The 15,962-nt window shown below is 36.3% G+C and overlaps 1 protein-coding gene across 1 annotated transcript in view; it reads right to left on the bottom strand.

The window, feature by feature from the left end:
- The window catches only part of LOC110942772, a 76,407-nt gene that overhangs the window by 11,664 nt on the left and 48,781 nt on the right, over positions 1-15,962 (bottom strand). Inside the window, exon 12 of the mRNA XM_035984344.1 lies at positions 12,096-12,383. Coding sequence (XP_035840237.1) covers positions 12,096-12,383 — 288 coding nt within the window. The remainder of the gene's footprint in view (positions 1-12,095; positions 12,384-15,962) is intronic.

Genomic DNA, 15,962 nt, shown 5'->3' with positions numbered 1-15,962 from the left:
TTTGAAGTCAAAATTCGAAGTTTTTATGGGTTAAATCATGTTCGTAATGTGGACCGCTCATAGTGACGTCATCATGAACCGCTTTTAGATCACATTTTGGATCGCTCATCCGTACACATTTAAGGTTGAACCGCTCCAAATTGATAAGTTTGAACCGCTCTAGTGTACAATTTTACTTCTGGACCGCTCCAAATATTACTTTCTGGACCGCTCATTCGAACAAGCTTGAACCACTCGAACGGACAGTACTTGGACCGCTTATTTGACACCTTGCTCTCTGATCCGCTTATTCGGTCGAGTGAAGCTGGTTCGCTCGAACGAACACTTATCTGAACCGCTTATCTGTCATCTGTTTGTCCGCTTATAAGTCAGTATGGATTCTTAGTTCTACAATGCGTTTGCAACACCGTCATCACCAGCCGCGATTGCTCAAGCCATGAATCTTGAAAACGAGACGGGAACCACCCAGAAACCCCCTAAACTGATGAGTATTGAAGAATATTACGGGTGGAAGGATCGTTTTGAAAACTGGGTTCAGGCAAATCATCTCAGATCGTGGGAATGCATATTGGAAAAGTACACATTGCCTCGAACAGAATTGCAAGTTGTTAAACAAATATCCAAATTCTCAGAACAAGAACGTGCAATGTACAGAGCAGAGAAAATGATGATCAGTCTGTTACAGCAGGCGATTAAAGAAGACATATTCATTTTGCTACAGCACGACAAAACTGCTAAGTCAATTTGGGATGCTCTTAAAGTAAAATTCGAGGGTAGTGAAAGTATGATCAAAAGCAAGAAGGCATTGCTTAAGAAAGAATTTGATGTGTTCTGTAGTTTGCCAGGAGAGGACACTAAGAAGTTGATCGAGAGATACTGTCATTTAGTGCGATCATTGTCGATGTTGGGTGTTGATAAAGCTCGTGAAGAATATGTTGATAAGTTGGCTGATGCGTTACCTCAGAAAGAGTGGGGAACATATTTGATGATACTGAAAAACACGGGTGTTTATGACAGACTGACAATCAGACAGTTTATTGAGAAGTTAGAGGGACAGGATTTGGAACAACAAAAGATAGCCAGGATGAATAACCCGAGTGGTCAACAACATGTAAAGATGTATTATAAAGGTAGTATTCCAGTTTCTGAAGCTGAAAGAAGTCCAAAGATTCAAACCGCTTTCAGTGCTGGAGATTCATCAGAAAAAGCTGATCAGGGTTCAAATAAGAGTAGCAGCGGGTTTTCTTCGTTTCCAAGTGTGAATCCGAAAGAGACTAACACTAGTTTTCAGTCTCAGAGTACAAAAACCGGAAATGGATACATAATTCAGTGCAACATAGCTCTCAACCTTCCAGAAGGTCAAAGCTTCTCTAAAGACACTGCAAAAGACCATATGGCACTTCTGGGTTCTGTTCTGTTATCTTATGAAGGTCTTGTTGCTGGTCGGATCGGAAATCCTATGCTCACCAAAGAGGATTACGATCAAATAGACGCTGAGGAAATGGAACTAATGGATATCAAATGGTGTCTTGCAAGTGTTCTTCGTCGAGCTGAGAAATTCAAAACCATTACCGGGAGAAATGACTTTCTTGATGCTCATGTATCTACTTTAGGTTTTGATAAATCTAAAGTTACTTGTTTTCGATGCAGGGAAAAAGGCCATTTCAAGCGGGAGTGCAAAGGAAGAGAAGCTAGCGGAGCACAGAATCCATTCGGGAAAGATGACTACTATCGTAAAGCTATCTATCAGCAAGTCGGCCAATCCCAAGAACCACAGACAGCTCATGGGAGAAAGATTGAAGATCCCAAGAGAGCATGTTTGGTAGATTTCAGCTGGAGTGATTACATATCATCTGAAGCCACAGCAGCACGCTTATCGATCAAGATGATGAAAAACTACCAGAAGGTTTCAGTTGGGACATGTTTGTGGATAAGAAGGGAGAGTTTAAAGCCTTCATTGGCAAAATCGTCCGAGAGCCAGATTTGTTTGCTACTTGGATGAAATCGATTGGTGTGAGTGTGTCTAGTGAAGATGAAAAGTCTGTGTCATCTGAAAGTTCAGACAGTATTGATAAACTTTCAGAACATTCTGGGGATGTTTCTGAAAGTTCAGATGAAGTTTTACAGGGTTTAGATGAGAGTTTATCAAGTTCCGATGAGAGTGTACAGAATGAAATTGTTTCAGAAAAAGCAGTTGAGTTTGATAAAACACCGTCTGATTCTGGTGTTTCTGATGATGATTCTGAAAAATCTGTACAGTTTGATCAATCACCAGTTGATAGTAGCAGTGATGTTGAGGAAGAAAAACATATGAATGTTGCTAAATCTCATCTTTCTCCTAAAAGTTTTCATTTCTACTTTGCAGAACAAATGGAGAAACTGATAGAGAAACAAGCTGCTAGGGAACAACAAGCTGAATCTGAAGGTGATATTTAAAACGCTGAGAATGTTGCTGAGAAGATTACTGAGGTTGTGAAAGAAGAAGGAAAGGTGATTGAGGTAGAAAAAGTGGTAGAAGTTATTAAAACAATCGAAGTGGAGAAGATTGTTGAAGTCGTCAAGCCATGTGAGAAGTGCTTGGAAGCTTGTAAGAATTGTGCATCAAAAGATGACATCATAGCTGAGTACGAGAAAAAGAAGGAGCAGTTACTGTTCAATCTCAATTATGTGAAGGAATCGTACGACGTGTTGAACAAAACAGTAACTGGTCTCCAAACGACAAACTCAGAAAGAGAACAGGCGCTGACAATGATGAATGCAACTTTGATGTCAAAGCAAAAAGCTATAAATTTCTACATTGAAGAGAGTGCCAAATGGAAGCAAGAGTTGGAAACTGAAAAGATCGAAAATGAGAGAATTAGACGATTATTGTTAAGCTATACTACTTCTGATTATCTCATTGATCGTGTTTACCTAACTGTTGCAGGTTTGGAAGCTTTTCAAGACGAGAAGCCAAAGAAGAAGAAAGACTGTGGTAAGAAACCGACTGTTAGCTATAACAAGTGTCCGCCTCCAATTTGGGATGGGTATTCTCCTAGGAAACCAAATGAGGAGCAACTTGAGAAAGCAGTCAATATAAAGTTAAAAACCGACACAACTGACGTTTTACCAGACAACATTGATGTCACGTTTACCTCGTCTGATACTGATCATGAGTCTGTTCTAATCAAAAAGGTGGTAGATCAGGTGTTGGATACTGATGAGGAGTCTGAGTTGAAATCTGGGTCTGGAGAGTCAAAGTCGTCAGTCAACAGTCAAAATTCGTCGGAAAAACGGTCTTATAGTAAAGAATTTTTATTGTCAAAGGCAGATTTGAATGATGAAACATTCGAAATTGTGTATACTTTGAATGGTTCGGACAAATTATATTACAATAAGGAGTTCCCAATAATGAGTATTAAAACGGAACTAATAAACAAAACTTTCAAACTTATAGAGGTGAATATTCCAGAATTAAAAGTTTTGAAAAGTTTTGAAAAATCTAAAAAATATACTTCTAGAGTTCAGCAACGTTTAAACAAGAAAAAAGGTTACAACTCTGGTCCTGGTTTTCCAAAGAAACCTAGTCAGAATTGTAGCTACAAAAAGAAAGGACTTGGTTTTATTCCACCAGAAAATGATAAAAATATGAAAAATTCTAAAATAAAATCTGAATTTGTGTCAGGTGGAAGTGCTGAGGAGGAACAACAGAAACCATTCTGGAGACAGTCTAATAAAGAGTTTCTTGCTGAGAGAAAGAAGAATGGAGATGATATATGTTATCTAAGAGAAACTAGAACCTGTTACAAATGCAATGAAGCTGGTCACATTGCATGGAATTGCTCAAAAAATGCACAATCAAAACAGGGAGTTTCTCAGAAGTTAAAAGAGAAAGTTATTGATGTTGACACACTAACCAATGGAGCTAAAATTTTTGAAAATTTGAAATTCGAGGTCGGTGAGTGTTCAAAGAATTTTTACAAAAATAAAGGAAAAGACAACCAGGTGTGGGTTGCGAAGAAAAGTGAAGTAAATGTCGGCGATGAATCTGGTTCCACAAAGCCAGAAGAGCCACAGATGAAGAAGAAGATTTCAGTGAATGATGAGGATTTTCCATCATTGAAGTTTGAGGAAGTAAAGAAGAAAGTGGGAAAAACTGAGATTTCTAATCAGTTTTACAAAGAAAAGAATGAATTTGATGTCGAGAAAACATTCAACGGGAATGTTAAGAAGATATTTGGGAAGATGTTGAGTGGGAGAGCTAAAGGGGTTAAAGATTTTTATGCTACTAAAAAGGCAACATACAACCCTACAGCTCAAGAACTGAAAGCCATCAAGTCTGAGAAGACTTGGTTGGAAGTCTGCTTCCCATGATAGTCAAAGGACTATGCCGGAGATCCCAAGTTTATATTGTGGATCAGGAATCGGCATCATTCTAGTTTTTGACGTATTTGTTTGAATGATTGTGATTAATGTTTGAATGTTTTGCAGGTTGAAGGACTACGCCGGAGCTTCCAGGTTGGTAGTTGCGAAGCAGGAATCGGCATCCTGATTGATAAAGTGGTGATGTAGACGTAACATTCCTATAAGTGGTGGCATCTTGATTGGGTATCTACAAGTGGTAATCGTGATCCCACAAGTGGTATTTGTGGTTAAATTTTGAGATGTTTGTATACTTTGAAGAGGTTACATTCACAAGTGGTACAGAAGGTTCTTAAATGAAAAATGGTAAATCAGGGACATTAAATTGTACTTGATTTACTATTCATGGCAAAAGATAGACAAGATGATGAACCACATCCCCGTTTTTAAAAGATAGACCTACAAGTGGTTGTTATCAACACAAATTCATTTTCCGGAAAAAATCATTTTGATTAAAACAAACTTAAGTGTTTTGAAATCTAAATGAGAAAATGGTTTGTGATAGGGGGAGTTCAGATTGTTTATGCCTAGTGAATGGCGATTTGATGTGATTCAGTGTCAGTTGTCAAAATTCTGTACAGTTCGTTTTTTTTATGTTTCTAGTGAAGTTTAGAGTCTAGAAGTTTTCAAATTTTCTTTAAAATGTGTTTGCATTTTAGGGGGAGTAAGGAAATTTCAGAAAATGAAAATCCAAAAACATTTGAAAATTTGAAAAAGCCAAAAACATGATAAAATTCTAAAATGAGTTTTGTTGCGAAAAAGAAGAAATGATAGTACATCAGTGGACTATCACGGCACGCTAAAGAATTGAAAAGTCTAAAAAGTGTTAAACTATCTTACTGCGGATGTGTTAGTAGATTTTCGCACATTTAGTAAATTGAAACGAGATATAAACCTAAATTCAAACTTGCTTGATTCGTGGGTAACTATTCTTGAATATATGGGTAACCCCCGAAATCTTGTTTGAAAGGTCCCATATTCTGAGATACTAGGTCTTTATACTCAGTGATATCTGGGGTATTATCCCGGGACTTCTGCTGTATGGAAGTACTGACCTAGTCTCCGGATAATACTTTCTGCTAAAGCTTTGAAACATAAGCTTCGCCCTCAGCATGCTGATGAAACAATAAAATTGATAGTCGCTGCTGTTGAAATGCAAAAAGATCCTCTAAAGGGGACCCACCAAAAGTCGAGCCGTCATCTCTCTGCTGAACGGAAGTTCTGACCTGAGCTCTCACGGTTTCGCACCTAACCCCTTTACAGATATCAGCTGTGGTATACTCACCTGTAAGACTGAATATTTGGGATCTGGATACAGGAGTATATTCAAGTGGAGTGATACACAATTAAGTTTAAGTCTCTAAAACATTAATATCGTATCTCGAATCGATTGAAATTTGTGTTGAGAATTTAAGAGGACAAACATACTGACAATCTAGGTAAATTGTTTAAAACTTAAAATGAAATCTAGCTTAACGGTGTTGGTGATTTGTCTCATTAGCTGATATGATCCTCTTGCACGAACTCACAAAAATATTGATTGTAAATATTACATTTCTATATGTTTGTATTTTCAAGTGGTGTCAGATAATATCTCCCAGAAAATCCAAAAAGATTTTGTGTGTGTTTTAGCATATTTTTTGAAAAAGTCTAAAAGATTTTCAACAACTGATGTTGAAAAACTGATTTTCAAAATTCCGAGTGCTAAACATAATGAACAGAATTTGAGGGGGAGTGATTGTGTAAATCTAACGGTTTTCGTTAAATCTAACCTTCTTTAAGTGGTTCATCATAGATAGTTGAGGGGAGTCAAGTGTTGGTATGAAAGAAGTCTTATTTTGGGGTTGAGAGTGTACAGGTAGCCAAGTTTCGATTCCTGAAGATCTGTTAGAGTCAGGCTGATCGATCCTGAAAGAATGATTAGAGTCACGTTTATTGTTGATGCTAATGAATTTAAGGAATCAAGAGATCTGATCAAGAGAATTAAAGTATTTTTAGAGCCAGATTATTTGATTCTGAAAGCCTGTGAAGATCAGACAAAGATCCTGAAATCGAGAGGAGGAGTCTAAAGATAGAGGGAAAGAGAAAGCCCAGAGACTGATCTAGACTGCAGAAGTGAAGACACAGTTTTACAGTCAAGGTGTGTTGGCGACTCCATCAACATCTGAGGGGGAGTCTGTTAGTGCACTACATCTGTTGATTACGTCTAAGTGTCTAGGATCAGGTCTTATATCGTATTGTATAGCATAGGGCGCGAAATACGAGAAAACGGGAGTCTGTATAGGTTTTATAGGCTAGGATCGCTCATAGGGTCTTAGGGTGTCTGGACCGCTTATTTGTCAAGTGTGGACCACTTTTGTGGACATACCTGGTCCGCTCTTATGGACATGTGTCACATAAGCGGACCCAAACCACTATATATAGGTGTTGTTAGGGCGATCCTCAGAACATGTATGTGAAATTCCACTCCGAAGCTTTGCCGGTGTGACGATCGAGCTGTAAAACGTTTGATATCAATAAAACAAGCTGTTAGAAAGGAGAACAAGCTACTTCTACTTGTATTTCTTATTATTCCGCATCTGAAATGCAAGAGATTACCTCTGAACGACTCGTTCGGGTCAGCAATACGATCCTACAGTTTTTAATTAATTTTTATAAAAATAAAGGTATTTGGGCTCGGTTTTCACATACGGGGTGTATTTTAGGACATTTTGGGATATTTTAAAATATTTTAGGGTGTCAGAAAAATTCAGGAGGGTTGTTATATCCTCCCCTCCTTATTTTAGAGCTCGTCCTCGAGATCTACTGGAATAAGTGCGGGTATTTCCTTTGCATTTCTGATTCAAGCTCCCATGTGTATTCTGGTCCTCTTTTGGAGTCACATTTCACTTTGACCAGAACTAATCTCTTGTGCTTGAGGTTCTTAATTTTCCTGTCTTCAATCTGTAGAGGTCTTTCTACAAATTTAAGTTGTTCATTTACCTCTATATCCTTAAGAGGTACTACCAGTGATTCATCGGCTAAGCATTTCTTGAGATTAGATACATGAAATACGTCATGTATCCCTGCCATTTCCTCTGGCAGTTGTAGCAGATAGGCTACAGGTCCTATTCTTCTAATAATCTCAAAAGGTCCAACATACCTGGGACTTTGCTTTCCCATTTTGATGAATCTAACTACTCCTTTCCAAGGAGAGACTTTTAATAATACTTTATCTCCTACCTGAAATTCCAATGGCTTTCGCCTGTTGTCAGCATAGCTCTTTTGTTGATCACGTGCTGCTTTCAGTCGTTCCTTGACTTGAATGATCTTATCGGTTGTTTCTTGCACTATCTTAGGTCCAGATAGTTGCTTTTCCCCAATTTCTGCCCAACAGACTGGGGTTCGGCACGTTTGTCCATAAAGTGTTTCGAATGGTGCAACGTTGATACTTGTGTGGTAACTGTTATTATAAGAAAATTCTATTCATGGTAAGTGATCGTCCCAATTACCTCCGAAATCAATTACACAAGCTCTAAGCATGTCCTCCATTGTCTGAATTGTCCTTTCGCTTTGTCCGTCCGTTTGAGGTTGATAAGCTGTGCTTAGATTGAGCTTGGTTCCCATGGCTTCTTGGAAACTTGCCCAAAAATGAGAGGTAAAACGGCTATCCCTATCAGAAACAATTGATAAAGGAATTCCATGTAATGAAACTATTTCATTTACATATAATTTAGCTAACTGTTCCATACTAAAAGTTTCCTTCATGGGTAGGAAATGAGCTGACTTAGTTAGCCTGTCTACAATCACCCAGATTGTATCATTGCCTTTCCTTGTTTTGGATAATTTGGTAACAAGATCCATTGTTATTAATTCCCATTTCCATACGGGCATTTCTAACTGTTGCAGCAATCCTGAGGGTTTCTGATGTTCAGCTTTGACTTGTGAACAGGTTAAACACTTAGAAATATAAGCTGCTATGTCCTTTTTCATTCCTATCCACCAGAAATTCTTTCTAAAATCCTGATAAATTTTATCGCTTCCTGGATGCATCGTATACTTAGACTTATGGGCTTCTTCTAATATACGATGACGCAGGTTTCCTAATTTAGGTATCCACATTCTTTTCTTATGGAATCTCCAAATTCCATCTGTCCCTTGTTCTAATTCTTTAATCATTCCTTTTTAACTTTTCAGTATCTTCCTTGATTACTGATTCTTGAGCTTCTCTAATTTGTTCATTTAAATCTACCTGTAGATTTAACTTAAGTGAACGTACCCTTTTTGGCTTTTCATGATACTTTCGGCTTAAAGCATCAGCCACTACATTTGCCTTTCCTGCATGATATTGGATATTACAATCATAATCACTAAGTATCTCCATCCAGCGTCTTTGTCTCATATTTAACTCCTTTTGCCCGAAAACATACCTTAAACTCTTATGATCAGTAAAAATGGTAAACTTACTACCATAAAGGTAATGTCTCCAAATTTTAAGGGCAAAAATTATGGCTCCTAACTCCAAATTATGGGTTGAATAATTCTCTTCATGATTCTTAAGTTGTCTAGATGCGTAAGCTATAACCTTTTGACGTTGCATCAACACATATCCATAACCTAACTTAGAAGCATCACAATAGACTACAAAGTCTTCAGTTCCTTCTGGTAACGCTAGTATGGGTGCGTTGGTTAATCTTTGCTTAAAGGTTCTAAATGCTTCTTCCTGTTTTGGTCCCCATTCAAACTTAATAGATTTACAGGTTAACTTTGTTAAGGGAATGGCTATTCTAGAAAAATCTCGAATAAATCTTCTATAATAACCGGCCAATCCCAAGAAACTTCTAACCTCGGTTGGTGATTCAGGGGTTTTCCATTAAGTAATTGCCTCGATCTTAGTGGGATCCACATGAATTCCTTTATGATCAACTAAGTGTCCAAGAAACTGTACCTGTTCTAACCAAAACTCGCACTTTGAAAACTTAGCATAAAGCTTTTCCTTTCTCAATAAACTTAGAAGTGCGTGCAAATGCTGTGCATGTTCTTCTTTACTCTTAAAGTAAATGAGAATATTATCTATGAAGACAATTATGAATTTATCCAAATATGGCTTACTGTAGGATCGTCAAACGATCTTAACGAGTCGTTCAGAAGAGTTCTTAGACAGAATCAGAGGCAGAATTCATTGATTCGGTCTTCGTTTAGCTAGTATTCACTATTAACTGTCTTGTTTATTGATCTGACAAAGATTTACAGCACGGAGACACTTCGGCAGAGCTTTGCTACCGGAATACACCTTGGTAATTTCGTACCAAATGACAAGACAAGACACATATATAGACAGGTAATTTCGCTTGAACATGACTCATGCGAAATTACACTTCATGCGAAATTAACATTCCAAGCGAAATTACCTGTTGGTAATTTCATGTGGAATTAACTTCTAGCCTAATTTCGACAGTTTTCTCGTACAACGTGCCTTGATCTTTCAGTATTAATCTAAGACTCGAAAGAAGACGAAGTCGACAGACGTATGCACCAACAGACTCCCCCTCGGATGTTGACGAGTCTTCAGTGCGAGTCTTCAGCATGTCAACTCTTCGGTCTTGATCGGTCTTCTTTCTTTCTCAGCATGTTCCAGGATCCATCTCTGGCTCTAACCTCGTCAGACTCCCCTTTTCATTAAGTTGGGATCGCTGTCTGGAATTAGCTATCGCCTTGAGATCAAACCCTGGCTTTAACTCTGTTTAAGACCACTACAGATTCTGAAAACATCTCCTGGCTCTTCGTAGCAACAGGATCAGAAACCTAGCTTCTTCATCTTGAGACTCCCCCTCTCACTCACCTGGGATCGTAGTCTGGAACTCTTTAACTGTAGCTAGGAATCGAAAACCTGGAATTAATCATCAGGAATTGAAACCTTGCTTTTTCAATATTTCCTGCATAAATTCTACCCAAAACATAAGTTTTTACTTAAATCAATAAGAAAAACTTACTGGTAGAAACCACTCAATCATAATAGTTACATCAAGTTCAAATTAATGACCTTGATTAACTAATCTAACTTCTTTCTCAAAACAACTCTCTTTATTCAACACACACTCCCAAACCTGTTCATCATGTTCAGCTTTCGGAATTTTGAAAATCAGCTCTTCAACATCAGTTGTCGAAAATCTTTTTGAATTTTTCAAAATTTTAATGCTAAAAGACAATCTTTTTGGATTTTTGAATTTAATGAAAGCTGTAAAGAAATATATACAAGCAATATTTTTATGAGTTTGTGTTAGGGAATCATATCAACTATTGACAAGTTACAAGTACCCTTAAGCTTTTGATTTCATATTCAGAATTAAACAATTCGCTTAGATTGCCGATATACTGATCCTCTTAAATTTTCACACAAATTTCAATTTGTTCAGGATACGCATTTAGTGTTTTAAGATCTTAACTTATACGCGTGTACCATCTATGAATATACTCCCGTATCCAGACAACTATATTCAGTCTTACAAGTGAGAGCACACTAATGATATCTGTTAAGGGGTAGATGCGAAACGATGAGAGCTCAGGTCAGAACTTCCGTTCGTGCAGAGAGATGATGGCTCGACTTTAGGTGGGTCCCCTTTAGGAGATCTTTTATTTCAACAGCACATGATTAGCATTTTTCAATGTTTCATCATTTTTGCACTAAGGGCGAGCTTTAAGATTAAAACTATTTGCAAAGTATTATACAAGGACTAGGCTATTGCTCCCGCAAAATCAGAAGTCCTGGTATAATACCCCAGATATTATCACATACAAAGACCTAGTATGTCAGAAATAGAGTCTTTCAAACAGGATTTCAGGGGTTACCTATATATCCGAGAGATGTTACCCACGAAATAAGCAAGTAATTATTTAGGTTTATATCCCGATCAAACTTACTAAATGTATAAAAACCTATCGGCATATCATCAGCGAGACTACTTAATGCTTTAAGAGTTTACATTTCTTTAGCATACTGCAACTGTCTAACTGATTAACTATCATTTTCCCTTTTTCACAACAAAACTCATATTGAATTTTTAATTTTTTTTTATTTTTTTTAATTTTTAATTTTTTACATTTTTCAAATTTTTGAATTTTTTTTAAATTTTTACTCCCCCTAAAATCAAAATATATTTCAATTTTGATTTTCTGGGAAAATTTGAAAACAAACTGTACAAGAAACTAATAACTGCTGTGAATTGCTTCAATTCGCCATTCACTCGACATAAACAATCAGAACTCCCCCTTACAACAAACTATTTTCCCATTATGATTTCAAAACACTTAAGTTTGTTTTAATCAAAATGGTTTTTCCGGAAAATATTAGTTTTGTTGTTACCACTTGTAGGATAGGGGTTAATTCATCACATTGTTCTTTCAACCACTTGGAACAATTTTAACTATTTTAGGGATTATCAAAACAATCACTTGTAGAAAATCAAGTACAGCTTAATGTCCCTAATTGATCACTTGAAGATCGAAATATCACAGTTACCAACCTTTGAATTTCTCAAGAAAGATGCCGAGTCCTACTCCCCAATTACCAACCTGGGAGTTCCGGCAAGTCAGGTTTTTCATTTGAATAGATCCACCCAAGCCTGACGAACCTTGGGGGTTTTTGAGTGGGCATCACTCGGTTTCATTTCAACTTTTTGTTTTAATTTTCCGTTTGACAATGATGGAAAACTTGCATCATCCATTGTCTTAACGGAATTATCACCTTTTACTTCAACAGATGGCTCTTCTTGCTTTGACGAACCAGATTCATTGCCCGAATGTGGCTTGTCTGACTTTGATGAGTCAGATTCATTGCTAACAACTAGCTCCTTTGTTTCCGGAGAAACAAATTCATCGCCAGGAAGTGAAAATCTCACTTTCTTTGTTTTGTTATTCTTTTGATTAACCACATTTTCTTTCTTCAATATCCCGTTTGTCCTCAGATTTGTATCTGATGAATTCATTTTGCTTGACTGAACATTCTTTGGAGAGCAAAACAATTTATCAGAACTGTTATCTGATTTTCTGATTGTATCTGAGGACAAAATCTTTTCGAGATACTCCCTCGCTTTCTTCCTTTTCTTCCTCAGTCTGTCTTTCTGCCCTTGTGAAAGCTTTACTTTCTGTTCTAGAACTTTATGTTCTTTGGGCTTTTCTTCGACTTTCACTGATTTCTTTGCCTTTTTATGAGATTCAGTCCTCGATCTTCCCTTTGATCTCATTGGGCAATCTCTGGCAATGTGACCTTTGATATGGCATTCAAAGCATCTTCTCGTCTCAAATCTCTGACTTTGGCAGTTAACAGAAATATGTCCTTGGAAACCGAATGTGTAACATACTCTGTTATCATACCATTCTTCTCCTCCATACCACACACTTAAATCATAACATTGTTTGGCTTTGTGGTAGTCATCACTTCTCTTGTAAGCTGGATTTGGTTTTTGAGCACCGTGGTCAAACCTGCACCACTTATTACCAACTTTTTGTGAGTTTTGATTTTCAACTTTTTGGGATTTTTTATAATGATTGGATGACTGAACTGATGAGTTTTTATTGTAATTTTGAAGATTTTTTGGCTTTTTAACATTTTGTTTTTGTTCCACATTCTTCTTTACAGGTTTTTGCATTGAGCATTCACCTTTTTCAGTAGAATGTAAAACAGTTTCTTGAAATTTTTCTTTTAATTTCAAAAATATTTTCTTTTTCTCATTTTCATCATCAGTTTTATCATCACAATCCTCAATTATGACTTTGTCATAATTTGTGACATTGTCACTTATTGGAATTGCATTGATCGGTTTTGGACAAAGATGATTCAGAAATTCTGACGAGGTCCCAAAACCTTTCAATTTCTTTTCAAGCTCTTCAATTTTATTTCTTACACTCTCAGCTTCATTTTCAAGCTGAGAGATTTTCTCAAGATGAGAATTTATTGCTTTTTCATTTTCAACTTTATTCTTTTCAAAAACAAGTTTTTCATTTTCAAAAACTTTTATTTGATCTTGAAATTTTGATTCATTTTCTTTTAAATTTTTATTCTCAAGTTTTATCCAAAAATCTTCATTTTCTGAAGATTTTATTTTGTTTTCAAATTCTTTTTCTTTTTCTTTTTCTTTTAAAATTTTATTTTCCAATGTCAGACTTTCAACCTCCTTCAAGAGTTTGACATTTTCAAATTCCAATTTTTCACAATTTACACGCATTTCAAGAATCTGTTTGTCATCATCTTTCTTCTTATCCTTCAAATTTTTGATTTCCAATGTAAAACTCTCCACATCCTTCAAGAGTTTGACATTGTAAGCTTCAGATTTATCACATTTAGAACACACAGATTCAGAACTTGATTCTTCTTGAATTGACTTTTTCTTGAGTGTACATGCAAGAAAAACATTTACAAAATTAAGGGGATTCATATTTTCATCAATATAACAACCCCTCTTAATATCGTATTTGAAAAAATGTTTTGCTGCACAACATACTCTGATTCTATCATTTATTTCAATAATCACATCCAAACTCATTTCATCTAGATTCTTTTTAATTTCATCCATCAAATCTTTCTTCTTCTTTAATTTTCATAACTGTGAGTTTTAAGCTTCTTGATGAACTCATATGAATGGAATTTTGAGAACCCAGAATCTGTTTTTATATTTTTCAAAATATCATTCCATTCCGCAGGTAACGCATCTGCAAACTTTGATATTTTTTCAGCATCTGACAACCTAATATCAAACGTTTTCAATTTGTCCAGTAAATAATTAAATCTGCTTTCCAACTCATCTAATGTCTCATTCTTTTTACACAAAAAATCTTTAAGTCGGATAATCCAAACCTTCTTATCATCTTGTTCATATATACTTCCTCTACACCAACCATATCCACTATTTAATCTTTCAAGATAATCATATTCTTTTTCAACAAACATTTTTTCCATATGTTAAACAAATTTCACAATATGAGTCACTTTCAAACGAAATCAACTTTCTTGCGGAATTACCCTGTTCAAACAAAATAACCTACACGACAACTTCCCACGAAATTAGTTCAAACGAAATTAAGATTTTCAAACGAAATAGGTAATTTCGTGTGAAATTCCCAAACGAAATATGGTTTCGCACGAAATTAACTAATTTCGTATGAACTTTCAAACGAAAATACGTGGTTTCAAACGAAATAGGTAATTTCGTATGAAATTAAGTGACCTTTTCACACGGAATTATAATTTCGTGTGAAATTACTCAAACGAAAATACAACTTGATGCAAAATTAGCTAATTTCGTGTGGAATTAGTAATTTCGTATGAGAACTTTCAAGCGAAATAACGATTTGGTGCGAAATTAGGTCCTAATTCCGTGCGAAATTATGCTGATGTCATCATGTCGAACTGAATTTTGTCAAATTAATCAAGTTCTAGGCCGATTTTAGGTCTGATTCTTTTAAGGATTTGTTAATTCAATGTTTCACACATAATATGTGAAAATCAGTCCTTTTTAATCGTGAAAACTTGATTAATTTTGAAAAAGAAGGTGTAGAAATCAGAATTTTCTAGCGAAAACGAGCTAAACAGTAAGAACTCTTCCTCCTGAGCTCTGATGCCACATGTAGGATCATGAAACGATCTTAACGAGTCGTTCAGAAGAGTTCTTAGACAGAATCAGAGGCGGAATTCATTGATTCGGTCTTCGTTTAGCTAGTATTCACTATTAACTGTCTTGTTTATTGACCTGACAAAGATTTACAGCACGGAGACACTTCGGCAGAGCTTTTCTACCGGAATACACCTTGGTAATTTCGTACCAAATGACAAGACAAGACACATATATAGACAGGTAATTTCGCTTGAACATGACTCATGCGAAACTACACTTCATGCGAAATTAACATTCCAAGCGAAATTACCTGTTGGTAATTTCATGTGGAATTAACTTCTAGCCTAAATTCGACAGTTTTCTCGTACAACGTGCCTTGATCTTTCAGTATTAATCTAAGACTCGAACGAAGATGAAGTCGACAGACGTATGCACCAACAGACTCCCCCTCGGATGTTGACGAGTTTTCAAAGCGAGTCTTTAGCATGTCAACTCTTCGGTCTTGATCGGTCTTCTTTCTTTCTCAGCATGTTCCAGGATCCATCTCTGGCTCTAACCTCGTCAGACTCCCCTTTTCATTAAGTTGGGATCGCTGTCTGAAATTAGCTATCGCCTTGAGATCAAACCCTGGCTTTAACTCTGTTTAAGACCACTACAGATTCTGAAAACATCTCCTGGCTCTTCGTAGCAACAGGATCAGAAATCTAGCTTCTTCATCTTTAGACTCCCCCTCTTACTCACCTGGGATCGTAGTCTGGAACTCTTTAACTGTAGCTAAGAATCGAAAACCTGGAATTAATCATCAGGAATTGAAACCTTGCTTTTTCAATATTTCCTGCATAAATTCTACCCAAAACATAAGTTTTTACTTAAATCAATAAGAAAAAATTACTGGTAGAAACCACTCAATCATAATAGTTACATCAAGTTCAAATTAATGACCTTGATTAACTAATCTAACTTCTTTCTCAA

Source organism: Helianthus annuus, chromosome 15 (assembly GCF_002127325.2).
Source record: "Helianthus annuus cultivar XRQ/B chromosome 15, HanXRQr2.0-SUNRISE, whole genome shotgun sequence".
NCBI classification, from domain to species: Eukaryota; Viridiplantae; Streptophyta; class Magnoliopsida; order Asterales; family Asteraceae; genus Helianthus; species Helianthus annuus.
This window is presented reverse-complemented; position numbering and strand designations above follow the sequence as displayed.